Source organism: Pseudonaja textilis, chromosome 1 (assembly GCF_049901715.1).
Source record: "Pseudonaja textilis isolate UNSWEBS1 chromosome 1, rPseTex1.2, whole genome shotgun sequence".
Taxonomy (NCBI): Eukaryota; Metazoa; Chordata; class Lepidosauria; order Squamata; family Elapidae; genus Pseudonaja; species Pseudonaja textilis.
The window spans coordinates 15,631,845-15,654,771 of NC_141990.1; the positions used below are offsets into that span (position 1 = coordinate 15,631,845).

Genomic DNA, 22,927 nt, shown 5'->3' on the forward strand with positions numbered 1-22,927 from the left:
TTATGGTGATAAGTCGAGGACTGCCTGTAAATGTTTTGTAATAAACACAGCCCTTTTATGGCCCCCTGTTTTGTCCTTTGATGACTGAGTGAGTAAAGGCAAAGAACTATTTGAATCAGGAGGATGCTGATAGACATTGGCAAAAAGGACTCTTCCCATCTGACTCCATCCTTGCATTGAAGTCACCATAAACCAGGGGTCCCCAAACTTGGCAACTTTAAGACTTGTGGACTTCAATTCTCAGAATTCTCCAGCCAGCTATGCTGGAGTCCACAAGTCTTAAAGTTGCCAAGTTTGGAGACCTCTGCCATAAACCTTCCTTTATCACGAGGCAGGTGGCCTTTCGCTCTTCCTATGATAGGCTATATAGAAAATGTCCTTTCAGACTGAAAGATGCAATACTAATTAAATAATAGAAAAAGCAATTATGGCCCTAAGCCAAATCTCATAACCGCCTGGCAACATTACAAGGATCAACAAAAAACAACACCAAAAGGATATGTGAGAATTCAAACACTAGCATACTCTTTCATGTTATTTTGATTCATCCCCCAGCTTTGCATTTTGGATCAAATGAATTTCTTTCTTTCTTTCATCCGAGTCCCTGAAAATGCTACGACCCAACTGCAAGCCGAATCTTCTGATGACAAGAAGTCTTCCCGTGTAGCAGCAAGCCAAAGCGTTACACTTGGTGATTATCACTGCTTCTCTGAGCACAATTCCTATCATGCAAACTCTTCAGAGACATCATTTATTCGGGATGACAAGTGGCAACTTGTGGCAAAGAGTGGCAAGCAATTGGCGGTGACCCCAGAGGGCATGATCTGTTAATGAGACGGAGGAGACGTGGCAATCAAGTGCCAGATTTTAAATAGGTGGGTGATTCAGCTCTGGCCCAAGGGACCAAATCACTTGAGGCAGCAGCTCACATTTAAAACGTGTAGCATCGTTGGTATTCGGATTATTGCCGGGAAAGGAAGAATTCCAGAAGGTTCACATGTTGCTTGGAAGGTGCCTCTTAGCCCTCCAAGAAAGAAAGGTATTCCATTCCAAACAAGATGCTTAAATGGAAGTGCTTAGTTATTTTAGATTTTTTTAACCCACCTTTTTATTATTCTTATAAATAATGTAAGGGGACAAAGATATCTGTTCTGACCCAAACCTCAAATCAAACAAACGCAAAACATAGATAAAACCAAAACCTTTTTAATGAGTCCCTGTAAATTCTGTTCATTCACAGCAAAGCACTATTAAAACTAATTGTCCCAGATAAGAGCAAGCCCTGTCAAGGTTGTGCAAAGCTGCCAAGGACACAAGATTAAGTGCAAGGAAATATTCAAAGCCAAAAGTCTCAGAAAACAAACCAGGATAGATTGAAATTCCATGAGAACTTGAAGTGCAAGAACTTCTTTGCTTCCTGTAAAGAATCCCACCTCTGAGGGCTAGCTTTTATCCCTTAAGGGAGGGGCTATCACCTTGCAGCCCTACTCCCGAGTCGCCCGTGCTGCTGCAGCTGCTCTTTCCTTCAAGCAGCCCTGCGCGCACACACACTGGGCACAGGCTCCTCGGGGTCCTCTGCATCACTGCTGCCAGACTCCACAAGCTCCGAAGGGCAGCACCCCACTCTCTGAAAGTCCCGGCCCCATCCCTGCATCACACGCAGGCCCCTCATCTGAGTCCTCACTCTCCAAGAGCTCAGCTGTCCACACCTGCTGCTGGCGAACCACAACAATATCTAATACGCCTTCCTCCTTCTATTTTCCACACAACAACCCTGTGAAGTGGGTTGGGCGGAGAGAGAGTGACTGGCCTAAGGTCACCCAGCTGGGTTTCAAGCCTAAAGTGGGACTAGAACTCAGAATCTCCTGGTGATTGATCCAAAGTCACTCATGCCTAAGAGAACAGTCTTCTGATGTCTAGCCTAGTGATTAACTTTAGACCAAACTAGCTTATCTGGTTTGCTCTGGGCCAGTAATTACACATCGACCAGTATACCAAAGCAGGGCCCCTCAATACCAAGTCACCTGTCAGGACTTGAAGAGGCAGTCAAAATAAAAGAGACCAATTTTCTGAAATCTTGCCAAAATTCAGCCATCTTGTTTTTGAGAGAATGGTAAAATTTCACAAAAATCCTCCCGGCCTAGATTTTTTGAGGCCTCAGCCTGACAACTTCCAGATATTTGTGCATAGCAACACTGAACAGAAATCAGGTTGGAGAAGTCTGAAAAGATGCCGAGAAGGCCTTGGGAACCCTCTGTATGAAATGTACTGACCTGGAACAGTGATCTGAATTATGTCCACCTCGTCTGGTTCTATTTTGATGCGTTTAATCCCTCCCAGTTCCCCTGAGGTACCTATCAAGGAAAGTAGAAGAGCAGTGAGAATTTGGAACAGGAGAAAGAGAGAGAGGGTGGGAAGAGAGATGCTTAGATAAATAAGACCATAAAATCTGTAACAAGAAATGATTGTTTGTCATCTTTTTCTCCCTTTGTTTACTATTGTGATACTTAAAGCAGTATCATCAATTAAAAATACTGAGTTGGGCCATTTATTCTTCACTCTCAGTCTCCCTTATTTATTTGTAACTTTGCATACCTTCTTATTTTTAAAACACCTAAAATAGTTTATAATAAAGACTAAAGATCTCAGACGGGAACGTTTCCAAGTCCATTTTGGAGATGCCAAGCATATTTATTTATTAAATAAATTTATATAGCATTGCATCTACTGAAGGGAACTCTGGTACATGTGCTCTGCAACTGAGTTAACGCCTACAAAAGTAAGTAAGATTCTAATTCTCATGGTATTGAACAAAGGATGTATATAAACAGGAATGCAGAAGCTGCCTTTCATAGGTTTAGGATCATGGCAATTTATATAACCTGCCTGTAGTTCCTATTAGGAACCTTACTTATTTCTTCCTGAACATATTGAATCTGGAACCCCAACCCATATACCAAGTTCAAGAAAGGCAAGGGTATATATCAAGGGTAGGGCAAGAAGATCCTCTAAGCTCAAACTTTTGAAGAATTCTTCTCCATAATAGTCGTGAGGATCAGAATCTTTGTTCTAGGCAAAGCAACATTTGGCATTTTTAAAGAGAATCTTAATTTTATCTTATTGGTTATCTACTACCTTAATGGACTTAATACGTATATTAAGGAACATACGTTTATAGACATATGATTTGTGAGCTCGGCAGCTATATAAATTGGAACGCATAAATAAATAGATAACAGTACATCATTCATGACATTAAATCATGAAAACTACAGCAACTGTACATAATTAATTCAATATTATATTCAAATGCAGACAGTTTCTACTATCTTGTTCTTACCATTACTTGAACAAAGCAGAGATTGCTGGTGATTTACCTGGTTCACAGTCTCCAGAGATGAGGCATTTCTCAGACCTAGCAAATGAAAGCAGGATCAAGCAGGTTTTGTGATTACAGATTACAGATGGTCCTCAATTTACAACCATTCATTTAGTGACCGTTTGAAGTTACAACGGCACAGAGAAAGTAACGTACTATGACCATTTTCCACATTTACAACTGTTGTAGCAACCCCATGGTTACGTGATGCTTGGCAGCTTGTTCATATTTATGACGGTTGCAACATCCTGCGGTAAAGTGATCCCCTTTTGCGACCTTCCGACAAGCAAAGTCAATTGAGAAGCCAGATTCACTTAACAACCGGGTTACTAATTTAACAACTACAGGGGTTCACTAAACAATTGTGGCAACGAAGCTTGTAAACTGAGACAAAACTCACTTAATATCTCACTTAGCAACATAAATTTTGGGGTCAATTTTGGTCATAAGTCGAGGATGTGGTTCGGTTCAATGTGTTGCATTTTTTTTATATTCTGCATTCTTCTAAGTATCATTTGGGTCTGGAATCTGTCAGTCAAATAAGATATTCAAGGCTGAAGGATGGGATCATTTGTATAAATAAGATCATCCTATTTCTATCAACCCTTTAATCCTTCCTTCACATCCTTCTCAAAAGAATAGTCTTCTAAAACAGAAGAATACTTCCTGTGCTAAACTTCAATGAATCTTTGGCTATATTACTATAGCACCTTGTCTTTATGCTTAGCAAGCTGAAATGTGAAATTGATTTATTTTATGAGAGATCAATAGAACTGACAAGGCAATAAATGTATATAAACATCCCTGTTCAGTGGTTATGGAATTATGTCTTTCTCTTAACTTAATCATATCACAGGGCCACTGTATCAACAAAACACCTTTCTGGAAAAAAGTGAGATTGAAATTTAAGTAATACGGATGAACATCTAATGTAATTCTTTTCTTGATTTTAACTAGAACAAGGCTGCCAAAACTAAGCTGACAATATGACCATTAGACGGCAGCAAAGAGGAGATGGTTATATTTGCTGTCATCTAATGATTGTCTGGGAAAACAACCTGAACATTAAAAATAAAAACCAAGAGGGCAACAGTATCACCTACAAAGGTTTATCTAAGAAACACAGATATAGGACAACGAAGAAAGAACACATTTAATCAAATAAAAAAGGATTTGTGGCTTTTCAGTTCATGCTTTTAATGAAGTCACTTGGAATCCCAATGATTTTTCATATAATGGCTTGATATATTTCTCAACAGTATAGTCAAGGTGTGAAACTCTTGTCCCAAAATATCATGATGGCTGCTGAACTATTTGGTGTAAAAAGTAATGTAATCATGGAAGAATTGTATAAATATGTATCAGCTATATTAACTAAACTATAACCTCCAGGTTCAGAGGCAGTATTATCAGCTACATATCCCAGCCATGATACACCATGGTCTTCATGCCCCATCAGTTAAACAAGATAAAAATGAGCTTACCTGTGATTAGCTTGAGAAGTCCCTGCTAAATCAAGAAACGCCATTCTATGTGGTTCAGGGGAGACTTCCCCAGAGGGGCTTGATGGCTCAATCTTGGTTGCATCTTTGGTAAATTTATTTCCTGGTGGTGCGGATTGGGCAGCATGGGGAAAGAAAAAGAAAGATATTTTGCTGCTGCCCAATTTTGGAGGAAGAACTATATGGCCTAAAACAGTGGTCCACAAGCTTTATGGCTTGGTAGCCTGGTGGGGCGGAGGGGGGTAGGAGAGAGGAACCACCCTGTGCCGACCCACCACTCGCACAAGTCAAGCTGTGTGCACACGTGTGGGCCAGCCAGCCGCTTATGTGGCCCAGTTCCAAATAAGCCAAGGCCCCGGTAGTGGGCTGCGGTATAGGGTTGGAGACCCCTGGTCTAAAACACATATCAAGGCACTAGCCCTTAGAGAGGTTGGCCTCTTGGGCATCCATCAGCAATATGAAGAATGGAAGTGGATGGATGGTCATATAGCAACAGCACTTAGATTTATATACCATTTCACAATGCTCTACAGCCCTGTCTAAGCAGTTTACAGAGTCGCATATTGCCCTCAAACAATATTCCTCATTTTACCCACTTCAGAAGGATGGAAGGTTGAGTCAACACTGACCCTGGTGAAATTCGAACTGCCAAATTTCAGGCAGCCGTCAGCCTGCAGAAGTAGCCTGCAGTACTGCATTCTAACCACAGCGCCACCACGGCTCTTAATATATCAGAAATGTATTCATGGAGGCTGCTCTGAACAAGGGATTACTAAGGTAGCTTTCAATTCTACAGTTCTATGACCCAGCAGATTATTCCAAAGAAATGCCATCCTCCAGAGAAAGAAAAAAAAACATTACCCTTAATAACTTCTTAAAATCAATATTCAGCGTTAGAAGATGTAAAGGACCACACTGGAATCCAATTGCTGTATGGGAAAACTACGTGATCGCTATGTCAACAACGACTTGATGGTACATAATTAATCAATCAGTGCTAATGTCACAGCATAATCTCATCTCTTTCAATTTGCCATTTGTGGAAGATGCTTTCGTTATTGATAGAGCTTATAATGGAAACTGTTCCATAGGCCTTTGGGAGAGAAATTTGGGCATGTACTTCGCACTGAAAGAAAAAGCCCCAAATCCTTTCCAATGGATTTGAAAAGCTTATCATACTCAGGGGAGGCTCTGAAAATTCCATTTACTTTACAGAATTGCTTTACAGAGCAGAAGAATCATATCTAGTATTTGGGTCAGAAGAAAGAGGCGTTAAGATCTCTCACCTGTTCTGCACTAGTTTATTCCTAGCAGAATATCATCAAACATTGTTACAATTTTGAGTCAAAACAAGTCTTGAGTTCATTTACAACTTTGAGTTTTCCCTTAGATGACCAAGTTTGGAAGATGTCATATTCATTCCTGACTGAAGATTTCCCTCTTTCAACCTAACCCAGAGGCAACTTTAAGACTTGTGGACGAACTCCCAGAATTTTCCAGCCAACATAGCACAGCTGGCTGTAGAATTCTGGGAGTTGAAGTCCACAACTCTTAAAAGTTGCCAAGATTGGGGCCCCCTGACCTAAACAATAACACCAACCTAGTCTGAGAAGACCTCTTTTCTAAACTGTGATCCCATGATGTTGGCACCAACTCATTCCCAGTCTAGACATGAGTCACTTTTAGGTGTTCCAGTGTTAAAAACTGTTATTTTTTTTAGTCTACCACCACTGAAGGGAAATCTCTAGGTATGCAAAATCTGTTCTTCTCTGTCACATGTTCCCTTAGAGGGAAATCAGGTGACTGATCATGACTGGGAACAGAGACAATGAAGGCAAGATAGGGATTAACAATTCCTTCCAATTTGTTCATCTCAATATTGTTTTCTTTCAGTTCAGCCGTGGGTGGACAGCATTTCATCTAAGCAATCAATTGTGAAAAACTGTGAATAATTTTGTTATCCGTTTTTAATTACTAAATGAGACAGATTCAGGCCTTGGGATATAAAGCTGACTGCTTACAACAAACCACAGGTACAGTTAATAAGTTTAACACAAGCTTCTCCAGTCTAGTGTCATGTGCTACAACACAAACTAAACAGCAAATCACATTTCAGTATCCTAGGAACAATTCCCTACTCTAGTACAGATAGTAATAGTAATATATCTTTCTGAAATTCAGAGAAGGAAATAGCTTCAAAGTATCTAGCTGCATTCTATTTGACAGGATCTTTGGGGAAAATGTCTGACATACCTGTAAATATTCTTTCATCAAACATCCTGTAAAGGAAGGAGAAATAATTCAGGTGCCAAGAAGGGGGAAAATAACAAAAAAAGCATCCATCTGAAATTGATAGGGGGATAAACTTTACCTCCCTCCAATCGGAGGTTCATGTCACAAGCTTATCAGAATGACATAGACATTTTTATTCCTTCTCACATGGAAAGAGAGCTAAACTTCTTGATGGTTACTTAGAAAGTGATTTTTAAAATTTATCATGCCAATAGATCACTAAGATGCCGAATCCCGTTGCTGATTATGGTACCACAAATTGAGCATGTTTTTCTACCATAATAAAAATTTGTATTGCCTTTTTGGGTGACCGCTGATGAATTCTGAACTGTGGCTCATGTTAGATCTATTTACAAAGCCTTATTTACACTGGAATCAGAAGAGTGTGTGTGTGTGTGTGTGTGCGTGCGTGTGTGTATTTGTGTGTGCGCGTGTGTGTGTGTGTGTAAAAAATACAAATGGATTGAGATAACTGTTTTGGCCGTCTGTCAGCTAGCAGAGCTGGCAGTAGAGTCGGACAGTGAGAAGGTTGGGGAGGAACATGGGCCAGTCCTGGAGGCTGAGGAAGGCTCGGATAAGGGCTCTGCGTCAGAGGCAGAGATGGGGCCAGGGTAGGCTGGCAGTCATCAGTTGCCTTCAGAGTTGGACAACAGTGAGGTGGGGGAGCAGCTGGAGCCGGTTCCCAGCCTGCGCATGCACAGAGCTGCCAAAAGAAAAAGAACAATTACGAACTAAGGGTTGACGTGGGAGTAAGGCCACAGGTGAACGGTGAACGGCCCCTCCCATAGGGATTAAAAGAGGAGCAAAGGGGGAGGGGGCTTTTGCAGGAAACAATTTGTTCTTTGCAGCAGTGTGAAGATCTGTCTATGCAGCACAGAGATTCTGTGCCAAGCCCTTCCTTGTCAGCACTGCATTTGAAAATATTTACTTGGCAGCTCTCCAGGCTAGATAAAGTCTAATTAGTCCCTTGAAAGCCTGTTTGCCAGGCTTTTGGCTGAATGTGAATGCAAGAAATTCACCTTCATTTAATAAAAGGGGTTTTGCCGGAACAAAAAGTCTGCTTAGTGCTTTTTGGGGAAGCCAAGGTCAGAACAATAACTCCCTTTTGTGACCTATCCAGGGATGCCCCCTGATTAGAATGGGAGGTCCCAAACTTCCCAGTTCATTCCAGCGTCCACTGATGAGATGCTGAAGCAGTGAAGTACCTTTTGATCACAAAGTGGATATTATGCCTTTCTTCCAAGATCCGCTTGAGTTTGGGGACCCCATAGGTACAGGGCCTCTTGAAGGGGATTTTGTCCGGAATTCCAATGATTTCTACTGCTTCTGGATCACAGGCAATTTTCCGGTACGGGACAGGGACCATGTGATCCAGCCCCAAGGCTTCAGCTGAACATGGTAGAACATAGAATCTTTAATATAAGAACAGGCAGAAGAATAAGAACATAAGACAAACCCCACTGGATTAGACCAAAGGCCTCTACAATCCAGTCTTCCGTGTCACAAAATTGACCCCTCTGTTTCTCTGGAATGCCCTCAAATTGAACATCCACTTGTCCGTATTCCCCAGAGGCTGAAACTGAGAGATATGTTGGCTGTGTGCACTCAACATGGTTCAGTTGAAAACATAAGCATCTATACTTGCTTATTTTTTAATCTTGGTTAGTTTTTTATGGCTTAATGTACTGTAGAAATCCACTGCTTAATTTAATGATTCAGTGATTTGGATATGCCCAGAAAATGAGATAATTCAGGTCAAGTATGTTATGCAAACCCAATCACTGACTGTCTTCAAACACGGCTTAAGCTATGATTGAATTATTTACTGAATAAATCACAGCAGATTTACATATCATGATAAGCTAAAAAAAATTATTAACAAACTAGAATGGCGAGGTTTACAAACCACGTTCCTCCTAAGCCAAACTACACTGTAGCTTAGTTCTTGTGTATTCCCCAGCTCTGCCTTTGATATCTAAAGTAATATACACTTTTAACTGCAGAGGCAGCTGATGTCCATATTGAGGTGAGCCCAATTTCCTTAACTATGGATCCTGGGATCACAACGACCCAGGATTACAGGTATTTGGGCAACATATTAGATCATGATGATGATGGCAATGATTATTATCATGATATATTGGCCCCTTTGAAACCATTCAACATAAAAAAGACTCCAAACAAATCAGAATCCCAGTAAACCAAGATTTTTAAAAATAGTATCATTCATACAGAATGGAGCTGTATAGAATCCACAGTCTGCATGTGATTAAAGAATACCCATTTTTCATTTCCAGCCCAATCTGTCAGAAATTGTGAAATGGTTCAACAGGAAATTGCTGTTGAGAGCAGCAAACTCTTGTTAATTTAGATGCAAAACAACATGGACTTGTCAAATAAGCCTTTAACTTTAACTCCTCCAAAATTGCCCATGTGGTCATTGGCTCCCCCACCACATAAACTGCATAAATATTGCCTACTTTGGCTAGACTTTTTCAGAGATCAAGTGATATATCAGAACATTCCAAATTCAAATCACATTCCCATCTTGGGCCTATCCCAGTTTCTTACCTTCAGCAATCCAATTTTAAATGTGGGCATAACTGTACTGAGCTATGTACAAGTCAACGCTTGAGCTTTTATTGCTGTGTATACAGTACGCTTTATACAAAAAAACATGAATCATTTGTGCTATCCCAAAGCAACTCTTCCTGTTTATCTTTTAATGTTTAACCCAGCACAAATCTTTAAAAATCAAAATACCAGAGGAAAAAAGTAAAAGGGGAGGAAGGAAAAAAGATAGAAGGAAGAAGTAGAGGGGGAATGGGAAAAAGGGAGAAAAGGAGGGAAAGGAGAGGAGGAGGAGGAGGAGGAGGAGGAGGAGGAGGAGGAGGAGGAGGAGGAGGAGGAGGAGGAGGAGGAGGAGGAGAGCTAAGAGACAGAGAAATGTTTACAAAAAATTCACATAATACAGAAGGTAACCATGAAGATCATCATGATGGATGGTGCCATCTTAGTGGCAGGAAGAACATCGTAGCAATTAGTGTCTTTCCTAAAACTGGCAAGTTACAGACTCAAAAACCCAATTTACCACAAGCTACTTTCACAGGGTGTGGAGTAAAACAAGAACTGCTGAGGTATTTTCAAAGAAGCAACTATCATCATGGTAAAGTTATTTATAGAAGACCAAGCATTGCTTGTTATATTCACATAACAAGGATCCTGTGGTCTTCTGTTTTCGGTTGGAAACCAATTCCCATCAGCCCCTCCCAGCATTGATTCAGGAGCAGGAATTGGAGTGGCAATCCAACAACATCTGGACAGCTACTGGTTTTCTGCCACAGATATAACTGCTTCCCTCATAAATGACATCCTTGCTGTTTCGGCTTCCAAAGGGTTTGTCACTGAGAAAAACCAATGGAGCCCTCTTCCCCCTGAACTTCCTTAAAAGCTGTAGTACACCCCCAAAAAAAAAAAAAAAAAACACCTTACCAAGAAGGAATTAAGGAAGGGACAAGCCATCTCTTGCAATAACAGCAAATAGAAGTTTCATTTTAAAAAGCTTGGGATCAAGAGAAAAAAATATCCCTTTAAATTGCTTTGTAATTATATGCAAGCCACAAGCACCACAGATGATAAACAGAAATTTCACACCCACTCACCATATCGACTGTTAAACAGAATTTGCACACATTCCCTCAGGGTGTTGATATCTTCGGTTTCTTTTATAAAATTGTCCCATTTATCTAGGAAAACAAAAGAAGATTTGGTGCTCCAGAGACAGAAATCTGCTCTCTGTGAAACAAGGTTTGCCTTCCTACCCCATTGCCAGGGGCTTTTTTCCCCCCACTGGTTATCCCAGATAGGAACCCTTACTACATATAGTTTCCAAAATCATCACAAAGCAAGGCAGATGCAACAACCATCATCCAAAATCACAGGTCTTGCTTATCAGTCCAGATACATTTAGTCTGCTGTAGTTTGGTTGTTTGTTGTTGTTGTTTGCATTCATACAGATTTCTCCACTGGTGACTGCTTCAAGGGTAAAAAGATTTAATCTTTAAATGTAACTTCCAGTAACTTCATGAGGAGCTCCAAGTGCTTTCTTAAATAGCAATATGGAAGTGATCCCAGGGTAGAATACGGCCCTGGGATTTTCTGAGGGTCTTCCATCCAAATAATAACAAAATTCAAGCAGGTTAGTCAGATACTGCTACCTGCTGTATACATCATGTTTTTGCAAGTGAATTTTAGTTTTTTTTAATCTATGCAGGTCACACCCAAGCAGTGGGAGGTCTGTGATGGAAAAATGGGCACTGAGATAATATTAAAGCCATCTGCCCAGGGGAAAGAATTCATACAGAGTAATGAGTCCTTGAAGTTTGATCAGAAGTATGAAATCCACCTAAACCAGGGGTGTCAAACTCAATTACACTGAGGGCCGCATCAGGGTTGTGTTTGACCTGGGAAGGCGGCAGGAGGCATGGCCAGCTTGACGTCACTTGTGTGATCAAATGCCAATTTTGCTAGTAGTTTGTTTTGCTAGCATTCAGCCAGTGAAAACGGAGCTTGTGCACGGCCCTCCCAAGCTCTGTTTTCACTGGCAGAGGCACCGCGGGCCGGTCTTTTGCTGTTTCCAGGGTGGCCCCGCAGGCCAGATCTAAGTACTCCATGGGCCTTGAGTTTGACAACCCTGACCTAAACTGTAGTTGATCACTGACCTAAATATTTCTCCACTCCTCTACTCGTTGCAGAATACCTTATGCCACCAGACTTGAAATTCTAGACCTAGAAAACCTAGAACTATGCCACCTTCGGTCCGATCTAAGTATAGTATATAAAATCATACATTGCAATGTCCTACCAGTCAATGAATACTTCAGCTTCAACCATAACAATACAAGAGCAAACAATAGATACAAACTCAAGGTTAATCGCACCAAACTTCGTTGCAGGAAATACAACTTCAGCAACAGAGTGGTCAATGTCTGGAATACTCTACCTGACTCTGTGGTTTCTTCCCCAAACCCCAAAAACTTTAACCTTAGACTGTCTACTACTGACCTCACCCCTTTCCTAAGAGGTCTGTAGGGGGCGTGCATAAGCGCACCAACGTGCCTACCATCCCTGTCCTATTGTTTCTTTTATTTTTTATTTTTCTTATATGTATCCATGTATTCATAACTATGTTTTACTTACACCTATTATCTTGCAAGCAATTGACAAACCAATTAAATAAATAAATAAACATTCTCAGTTCAGTTCTTTCTCCTCTATCATAAAAGGAAAAAATCACTTTCTCAAGCAGCTTGTATGGAGATAATTTGAAGTGATGAGTTGCAGGGGCTACGCCTATTCCATTTCTGTTTCTGCAAAACCATGGTCAAGTGATTTGACATTCTGTTGCCTCACACTTCTGCAGGAGGTGGGACTGACGGTGGTCCATCTGCTTGTCCTCCAAAATAAGATTTGCCTAGCTACTCTGATGTTTGTGCAGCCTACTTCCTTGACCGATCGACTTTGTTTTAGTCCCTGTCTTTTTATTCAAGTGAGTATTCTGGGTGGCCTAGGCACATACTTTTTTTTTTATTTAAGTTTCTGGCAAACTCAACTGAATGTATTTGTATTATAAAAATATTTACATTCCACATTTAGACTTGGCATCTATAGAAAAGAATATAGAGATGTATGTTATAAAAATATATCATCACTTTAAAATGTGCTTTAAAAGCTAATGAGAAACTATCTCGATCGAGTCAGAAAAAAGGAAAAGAAGCCAATGAGAAAAGGGTAAGATACTGGAATGCTGTCAATTTTGAGTGGAAAATACATCATGTTTTAAGTATAATAGGGAAATGAGTGGAACACACATGTTTAGCTCAAATAATCTGCCAGATTGATCTCCCTGCTATCTCTAGTGTAGAAGTAGGAAAATGTCTGGTCTGAAAGCTTGGAAAACCATTGCTAATCAGTGCAAACAATATTGCTCTTGGTCAGGAGTCTCCAACCTTGGCAACTTTAAGACTTCTGGACTTCAACTTCCAGAATTCCTCAGTCAGGGGCAAGAGGTTGGCCTAGATTCAATATTTCTCAACATTGTCAAGTTTAAGAAGCATGGATTAGGCTAGCCTGGGGAATTCTGGGAGTTGAAAGTCCACAAGTCTTAAAGTTGGCAAGGTTGGAGACCCTTGCTCTAGGTAGACCACAGGTAAATTATGGTAGGAGTTCAGACAGTGTTGAGCAACTTTGGGGTAGAATTAAAGTGAAGATAGGAAGCTGTGTCTGTGGAGATTCTCGGTCATCCAGGTCATGGTGCTTTTCCCAGAGGCAACTGGACTTTCTGTTTTTTTTCTTTGAAGACGTTTTGCTTCTCATCCAAGAAGAAGAGCTCATCCACAAAGCGAAGCATCTTCAAAGAAAAACCAGAAAGTTCAGTTGTCTCTTGAAAACGCACCTACTCCTTCTGTTACCAGCTTTAAAAGCCTCCCCAAAGGAGAATCAGGGCAAAAGAATTGGCCCCACCCCTTTTTGTGACCCCCATCACTATTCCAAGTGACATGATCTGTGAATTGCCAGATAGGAGTGGTGAAACCTGGGGGTGGAGTCAAAAGAGGAATCGGCCTAGAATCTCTACGTAGCCACAAGCAATCCCCTTGAATTCCATTGACCCTAATCTAACTTCTGGAAAGTGCTAACCTTAGTTGAGAATATTCCTGTGCATGAATAGCAATAAATCAGATTAATTGGACCTTCCCATGTGGACCTGCTCTTTCGCACCTGACAGGAGACCCTCAACCCAATGGTCTTGCATTAGATGTGAAGAAAAGGAAGTCTCAGACCAGCTAATGTACATTAAAGGATACAATAAAATAAAGAATAATTGCAAAGGCTTCCAAGCTTATTTGCAGCAGGCTTGAGAAAACCCAGAGCTCCTATCACTTAAAGCAGGCAATTCTGATGACCTTAAATCAATTCCCTAGATGCCAATAGGTACAGGTAGCCCTCAATTTACAACCATTCGTTTAGTGAATGTTCAAAGTCACAACAGCACTAAAACATATGACCTATCACCAGCCATCACAGAATCCTCAGTCACATGGTCAAAATTTAGGCCTGTGGCAACTGGCATGTTTTTGACGACAGAGGCAGGATCTCAGGATCATGTGATCGCCATATGCAACCTTCCCGGTGAGATTCTGACAAGTAAAGCCAATATGGATTCATTTAACAACCATGTGATTCACTTACCAACCACAGTGATTCGCTTAACAACCCTGACAGAAAAGGTAATAAAGTCAGCAGCGACCACCCCCAACAACTGCCTTGCTTAGCAACAGAAATTCTGCTCCCAATTGTGCTCATAAGTTGAGGACTACTTTTAGTTAGTAAGTAGTACACCACTCCCCTGAAGGACTGCTTCCATTGTCAAACCGCTATTGTTATAATGTTTTTTAGCATTCATCCAAACTTCGTCTTTCTATCATTTAAACCCGTTATTTCGCACATTTATCTGTAATCCCAGACCTAAGGTCAGCTACTTATGCCTTTTATTTTCCTTCCACCCATTATTTAGTGTCATTTTTTTCTAACACTTTTTTTTTTTTGCCATAGAGGTCCTACATGAAAGAACTCTATAATCTGAATTCACACTCACCTGTAAAAATTTGATGCAGTTTCTAGGACGAGAGAATGCAGCCTTACCTGATTTGTCATGGACTATGGAGAAAAGGATGCGTTTGGAGGAATGGACATTTTGGATGAGTGGACCACCGGGGAGGATAGATTTCTGTCCTGGACACAAAAAACGAAAGGAAAGCAACATGAGATTGAGGGAGGGGAGGATGAGAGAAAAATCAGAAGAAAAAAAATGAGCTAAGGAAGAGGATTCTGGAATATTCTACGAAGAAGCTACACCGATTAAGAAAAAGCAAAGTAAATGCTACAGCTCACCAACAACCAAGAAATTATTCATCCTGAACTATATGCACTTCACTTTAATCATTTAAGCATGTGTAAAGATCAGTTGTGACAATTTTGCTCACAATTCAAATAGGGCATCACTTCATAGCATCCTCTAGCAGTTTCTTGAGCATCCCTGTAACAGGCAATACATTCAACTGTATTGTACAGGTAATACTCATTTAGTGACCACAGTTGGGACTGGCAACTCTGTCATTAAGCAAAGTGGTCGCTAAATTAAACTGTAATTGGGCTTATGATCTTATTTCAGTTTTCCCCTGCTGTACAGACCTGGGAAGGCTGTAAATATAAGCATTGTTCACACAGTTACTTTTTCCTCACCATCGTAACTGCAATTGGTTGCTGTACAAGGCAGTTTGCTAAACAAGGGCTATCTGTAGTTCGACTTAAAACATGCTCTGCATGGAGAGCGATGGTCCAGGTGGTTAGGATGCTGAGCTGACAATCAGCAGTCTCTCATTCGAGACCCGGTTGCTGCCATGTGATGTGGTGAGCTTCTGTCACTCACTCCAGCTGTTTCCGGCCCAGCAGTTTGAAAGTGGGCAACCACAAGTAGATAGGTGGGTACCATTTCAGTGGGCAACTTAACAGGGACATGAAAGGAGCCCCCAACTGGATGTCCCTTGGGCAACGATGTCACCGGCTGATCCTTTCATCGAGGAAGTGCCTTGGTGCTTCTGACACAGAAATAAAACAATACTGTACAGAAGTTTTTCTCAACCTTGGCCACTTTAAAATGTGTGGACTTCAACCCCCAGAATTCTCAGTGTGATTTGAAGCCCACAAATCATAAAGCTGCTAAGATTCAGAAGGTAAAGGTAAAGGTTCCCTTGGCACATACGTGCTAGTCATTTCCGGCTCTAGGGGGTGGTGCTCATCTCCATTACAAAGCCAAAGAGCCAGCGCTGTCTGAAGATGTAAACGTCTCCGTGGTCCTATGGCTGGGAGAAGCAACAGGAGCTCACTCTGTTACATGGTGCTAGGGATTCGAACCGTCAAACTGCTGACCTTTCTGATCGACAAGCTCAGCATCTTAGCCACTGAGCCACCGCGTCCCTAAGATTCAGAAACATTGTTCTAAATCCTAAATAATAGTTTATGCCAGTGAGCTTGGTCCATGGTCCTGGCTTGTTTCTAAGCTTGCTGCAGAGAGGGTCAACCATTTGATAAAGAAGGGCCACAGCTGAAATTGGGGAGGTGGGGAAGCTTTGGTGTCAGATTACTTTAAATTATGATATTTGTGAATTTCATGTCTCAGAGTGTTCGTTTAGTGACAGTTCGAAGTTACAACGGCACTGAAAAAAGTGAGGTGACTATTTTTCTCACGACCATGATGATCATGTAATCAAAATTCAGACACTTGACAACTGACTCGTATTTATGATGGTTGCAATGTCCCAAGGTTGTGCGATTGTCTTTTGCAATCTTCTGACAAGGGAACACTCGTAACCCAGGGATTACCTGAAATTCATGGGTGAGGGCTAGTTACAAAAGCTACAGTTTTATTTAAAAATTAGTAGAGGTTTCTTCTGTTTTGAAATAATGCTTATACCTGCTTACATGACTTTCATTGCCAAAACCGCTTGAGCAACGTAGCTGTAACAGAACACGAAAACTTGTCTTTTTGTTAATTGTAAAGTGGTTGAAAATGAAAACAAAATGTATGACTAAATGGGCAGTTCTCTCCATGGAGGCACGTAAAAAATGGAATTTCTGAAGCACCTGCACTGGGGCTGCCACTTTTCAATAAACAGTCTTGACTTTGGGGCAAGCCGTGAGGTGGTAAAGGTTGCAGATACTACTGAATTATTCAGAGTGACAGCGAAGAGGTCTACAAGGATCTCTTCAGATTGAGTGAATGGCCAACCAAATGTCAAATGTAATTCAATTTAAGTAAATGTGAAGTGATTCTCACTTTCCTTAGGAGAAGAGGCTAGCGCATGTGGGACTCTACCGAGAAAAAAAGGTGAGTGTGATTGAAGTGTGTAAAATCATGAATGGCCTGGAGAAAATGGAGGGAGAAGTTTTTTTCCTCCTCTCTCAAAATGCCAGGACATATTCAATGAAGCTAACTAAAAGATTTAAAACAGAAAAAAAAAATCTCTTTCTTACCTAAAGCAACCTCTTTTTCACCTAATGCATAATGAACTTGAGGAATGACTTGTCCCCAGACATACTTATTTAAATAGCTTTAAAAGGGGATCCAATAAATTCATGGAGGACGGGTCAATAGGTCATGAAGACTCGATGTTACATTCAGATTAGGGGCAGCATGTTTCAAGGGGAAGAACAATGGAAGAGGAGCATGTATGTCCCTGTCTCCTCTTGTTTGGACCTTTGAGACATCTGATAGTGAGAAGCAATATGCTAGACTTAGCCCAATCCAATTAGCGACAATTCACAGTTACGACAGTGATGAAAAATTATATTTTATGGTCAACATTTTACAAGCATTTACAATTGTCACGGGTCTGAAAAGCGAAGGAATGACAAAGGAAGATTATAAGCACAGTTGCGCATTCACTTACTGACTGCTTCATTTAATGAATGAGTTTCAGGTCCCAATTATGGTCACTAAATGTATTAGAATGGACCTTTGTTGGGATCTGTCCTGTGTTTTGATTGGACCCTGGCTTTCTCTTGCTAGAACCCAAACTGTCTGCAAAAACCAGGAGCAATGTAAATAGTCCTCGACTTACAACCACAAATGAGCCCAAAATTTATGTTGGTAAGTGAGACAGTTGTTAAGTGACTTTTGCCCCATTTTACAACCTTTCTTGCTACAGTTGTTAAGCGAATCATTGCAGTTAAGTTATTAGCGAAGTTGTAAAGTGAATCTGGCTTTCCCATTGACTTTGCTTGTCAGAAGGCCGCAAAAGGTGGTCACACCACCTCGGGACACTGCAACCGTCGTAAATACATGCCAGTTGCCAAGCGTCCGAATTTTGATCACGTGACACGAGGATGTTGCAATAGTTGTGTGAAAAGTGTTTGTAAGTCACTTTTTCAATGTCGTTATAACTTTGAACAGTCACTAAATGAACTATTGTAAGTCGAGGACTCCCTGCACATATTTGAGAACTCTGGGAGGACTGAAACAGTGATGCTACAAAAGTCACACTTCTAGAATGTGCAACGTCTATTCACCTGAGGGCAGCATCAGGCCCATGCAGCATTACTGACCGCCACTTTCCCAAAATAGGACCGTCCAGGGCCCATCTGGGGAAGGGCACTCATGAGATTTCAAGGTTGAAACGGATGCCTTAAGTATGAGCAAGGCCCCTTGCCTTTTATGACCTCCCTCCAAACCCCACAATTTTAGCTCCCCCCTCCCCTCTCTCTGGAAAGGCTCTGGGAGACCACAAAAGGAAGGACTGATAAGATGCACGTTGCCTAGATACTGACTCTACAGTATGCAAAATCCCGCTTTACTCTTTCATAATGTCTGGAAATGCAAATTATTTTCATGATCACCTTCAGCTCAGAATGAAAATGTCTATTTTCAGCTCCAACAGCACTAATGTTTGGGTCAACTACCTTGATGGTGTGGGGGGAGGAAGGAAATTGTTGTCCATTATAAACTTAATATAACTTGTGAGACAGAAAACAAGATGGGTTTTCTTTCAAGAATGCGCTGAGAACATTTGTAAATAAACAGATAATTCCAATTTGAATCAAGACATCATTCTTTAATGTAAAAGGGGGCATTCCATCCTTTCTCTAAAATAAGCATCCTTAATAAACTATAGGTAGTCCTCAACTTACTACCAACTTGAGCCCAAAATGACAGTATGTTGCTAAGTGAGAAATTTTTTAAGTGAGTTTTGCCCCATTTTACGACTTTTCCGGCCACATTTGTTAAGTGAACTGCTGCAGTTATTAAGTTAGTAACCCGGTTGTTGAGTGGATCTGGCTTCCCCATTGACTTTGCTTGTCAGAAGATCCCAAAAGGGGATCACATGATTCCTGGACATTGCAACCGTCATTAATACAAGCCAGTTGCTAAGTGTACGAATTTTCAGTGCCGTGGTAACTTTGGTCACTAAATGAACTGTTGTTAAGTCAAGGACTACTTTGTACTTACCTGATCCTAGAACTTGAAGGAGAAGCCTATCCTTGACTCCTCTGTCCTTCCTTGGCTAGTACCACAATATAAAAACCCAACTACAGGTAGTCCTCGACCTACAGCAATTCGCAACTGAAGTAACAACGTCCCTGAAAAAAGTGACTTATGACCATTTTTCACATTTACGACTGTTGCAGCATCCCCGTGGTCAGATGGGTCACATGTGGATGTTTGACAAATGACTCCCATTTATGATGGTTGCAATGTCCCAGGGTCCCATGATCCCCTTTTGAGACCTTCTGACAAGCAAAGTCAATAGGCGAAACCAGATTCACTTAACAACCATGTTAATAATTTAGCAACTGCAGTGATTCATTTAACGACTGTGGCAATAAAAGTCATAAAATGGGGCAAAACTCACTGAACAACATAAATTTTGGGCTCAATTGTGGTCTTAAGTTGGGGACTACCTGTAATATCTGAACCACGTCCAGCCTCCAGGAATTACACCTGGCTGACCAAATACTACTGTCCCTTCCTACCTAAGGATGGCCCTGTCAAAACCGTCATCCCTAATCCAGTCAAAGCCATCATTACACAATTCCTATTCCTGCCCTATTTCATTCCAAGGCTACACCAACACCTTTGCACCAGCTTTGGGGCAGCCATTGCTGGGTCAGCAAACATGAAGGCCATTACCACAGCAGTCACCGAACTCCTGTGGCGAAGGCACCTTCGCTTCTCCTGATGGACGGGGCCTCAGCATGTCGCCAACTGCATTCATCCCGTGCCGACTGGCTGAACCTTCCTGCTTTATCTCCATGGCAATCTGCGTGGGCAGCGACACGCCATATAGGAAACCGCTGGTGGTGATCCCAGGAAGAGGGTCTTGATTGGCCTGCTTAACGCGCACATTATTAAGGCCCGGTTGTCGGCTCCCCTTGGAGATGAGAGCAGCAGAGTTCATCTCAACAGAAGAGTTGGGTTCCCTGATAGAGTCCTCAGGTGGCCTAAGAAAAGGAGGAAACTGCACATAACTTCATGTTTATCCTAAGTTAGTAGAATGAACTATTTAATACAACAAAGAGGATCAAAATATGCTGAAAATTCAGACAGGTTGTTGAACATCAGCCAATTGCTAAAGACGTATAATAAAACTGATTTCATGTCCTGTTTATGAACATCCGATAAATATTTTGTTGGCCACTCTAAGATAGCAATATCCTGGTCTGGGTGGAGTTTTGGCTTAATCTAGCTGAACTCTTCTTACGTTCTTAAAGAAGCAGACCTCCAAACTATCTCTCTTACCCACAATCTGGACTAGCAACACTCTCTCTTTATTGTGTGTGTGTGTGTGTGTGTGTGTGTGTGTGTGTGTGTATGTATGTATGTATGTATGTATGGTATTCAGCTTTGTTCGGGTATTTTCCCATGTCATTATAGTTGTGGTTTTAAAGTTGTAGCGACTTTTCGGCAGAATCTCATCTGCCATCATCAGGCTTGTGTATTGCAGGGTAGAGTCTGGGCAACTGAAAGGAGCTGAGTGTTTACTGGCCGGATGCCCTTCCTGTCGCCAATGCGGAGTTATATTCAGCAGACCCTAACACTAACCCACACACTATATATATTTATTAATATTATACAGAGAATGTGTTGCTAGTCCAGACTGTGAGTTAGAGAGATAATTTGGAGGTCTGCTTCTTTAAGAACATAAGATATATATTTATATACACACACACATGCACACACATACTATGTTTTGTGTGTGTGTGTGTGTGTGGAGGAAGGGAGGGAGAGAGAAAGAGAGAGAAAGCATGCATATATACATATACATATCTCAAATTACAATTTCAATGTCTAAAATATATTAATGAAGGAAGACAGAGAAAGTATTGAAAATTAAACTATAAATGACAGACCAAGAGAATGATTTGGAAAAAGGCGCTTTGCTGGATACACAAAAGAAACTAGCTGGATTGGCATCTTTCAACCCATTTACTTTCTCACCTTATTTCCTGGTGCAAAGAAAACAAGAAGTGACTGATAGCAAATGAAATTACTAAGGAATATTATAATGATGAACAGCAAAAAAAAAGGAAGAAAGGGAGTGAAGATAGAAAAAAAAGGAATTATATTTCCTTCTTCTAAATAGCACTGAACCTGAAATCTCAATCCAGCTGCTCACTAGGCAAAGTTCCATCCTAAATATGAAGTATTTATAGCCCTTCTGTCAAGCTTTTCATCAGCCATGGCTATAAATTTCAGTTCTCCAGATACTTAACTCCTTATTCCGACTTGCTTTCCTCAGCAGAGGCTCATGGCTATGACTCGGCAAGATTAGTTTATTGCTGACAGGAATGAAGACAGGAGATTTGCCTACTGCAATACGCAGAGGTCAAAGCCTATATATAGGTCTAAACTCCAGGGTTTAAATTGTAGACTTTTTTCTCCCATATTTCCAAGACAATGGATACCTGGATGCTCTGCTGATGGCTTTGAAAAGCAGCTAATCTATGCTGACATATTGGCTCTCTCTAGCCTGGAACTGCTGATTCCTACTTCATCAGCATGTTTCCAGATCCCTTCCCAAGCCAGGGTCAGCCAATGACTGGCCTCAATTACTCAAGAATGCTCAATACCTTTTGTCAGTGTATACCTGACTCTGTTCCAACAACTGGAAGCAGGTAGAAGCACTTTTGCAGCCCTGAGATAAAACACCCTTCTCCTCACTGGTGGGATTCAAAATTTTTTACTACCGGTTCTGTGGGTGTGGCTTGGTGGGCGTCGCATGGCTTTGGGGTGTGTGGTTTGGTGGGTGTGGCAGGGGAAAGATACTGCAAAATTTCCATTCCCTCCCCACTCCTGGGGGAAGGTTACCACCAGTTCTCCGAACTACTCAAAATTTCCACTACCGGTTCTCCAGAACTGGTCAGAACCTGCTGAATACCACCTCTGCTTCTCCTACTGACTCACTGCCTGTGCACACACAACATACTATAGTTTATGTTGCCCTCAGACCATAATAAGTATTTGATTTAATTATAGATTATTCCATAAGCCCAATTTTCTGGATTCACATGAACATCCTGAATAGTCATTGGCTGTTTTCATACAACATTAAGACAGGCTAGGATTTCTTGAGTCCTGAACTGCATGTAATGGTAAGTAATATGAAAACTACATCGTGGTTTAGCATTATTTGTCAAAAGAGCCACTAGCTACACTTTCATACCATGACTAATGATATTAAAAGGCATAACCAGTTCCCATCCCTTTGCCTCCAGCAGAGCCATCATACAGAAATTCCCTAAGTACTCTGAAGTGAACAAGATCCAGAGCAAACAAATCAAAGACGTCCTTCCTCTTGGAGATCCATGGAATTAAATTAATTAACTAATTAAATCCATGGAAACTAGAGTTATCATGATAAGGAACTAATGGAAATAATCACCCCTCAGATCACATCTCAGCTGCTTGAAAATAAAAGTCAGATGTAACATTGCAGTTTAGGCAAGTTGTCTGACATGGATTTGAACCATAGAAAAACAAAAGCCAGAAATTCTAATCCTATCTCAAAGGTGCTTTTTCCTTCAACAGGGAAATGGACTTTGAAAACTTTTTGCTTCTCATCCAAAGAAACCTCCTTCATCTCCGGCTGGATGGTGATGAATGGAAGGATTTATAGTCCTTGCAGACAGTCAGCCATCT

General features: G+C 41.1%; 1 protein-coding gene across 5 annotated transcripts in view; it reads right to left on the reverse strand.

The window, feature by feature from the left end:
• Nucleotides 1-22,927, reverse strand: part of GTF2IRD1 (GTF2I repeat domain containing 1) — a 151,331-nt gene that overhangs the window by 51,721 nt on the left and 76,683 nt on the right. For all 5 annotated transcript variants that reach the window (XM_026708622.2, XM_026708620.2, XM_087926444.1 and 2 more), the window contains exons 6-13: nt 19,919-20,229; nt 14,875-14,964; nt 10,836-10,919; nt 8,379-8,562; nt 7,135-7,160; nt 4,864-4,984; nt 3,378-3,415; nt 2,274-2,354 (exon numbers count right to left, since the gene is read on the reverse strand). In XM_026708622.2, the coding sequence (XP_026564407.2) occupies nt 2,274-2,354; nt 3,378-3,415; nt 4,864-4,984; nt 7,135-7,160; nt 8,379-8,562; nt 10,836-10,919; nt 14,875-14,964; nt 19,919-20,229 (935 nt within the window). The remainder of the gene's footprint in view (nt 1-2,273; nt 2,355-3,377; nt 3,416-4,863; nt 4,985-7,134; nt 7,161-8,378; nt 8,563-10,835; nt 10,920-14,874; nt 14,965-19,918; nt 20,230-22,927) is intronic.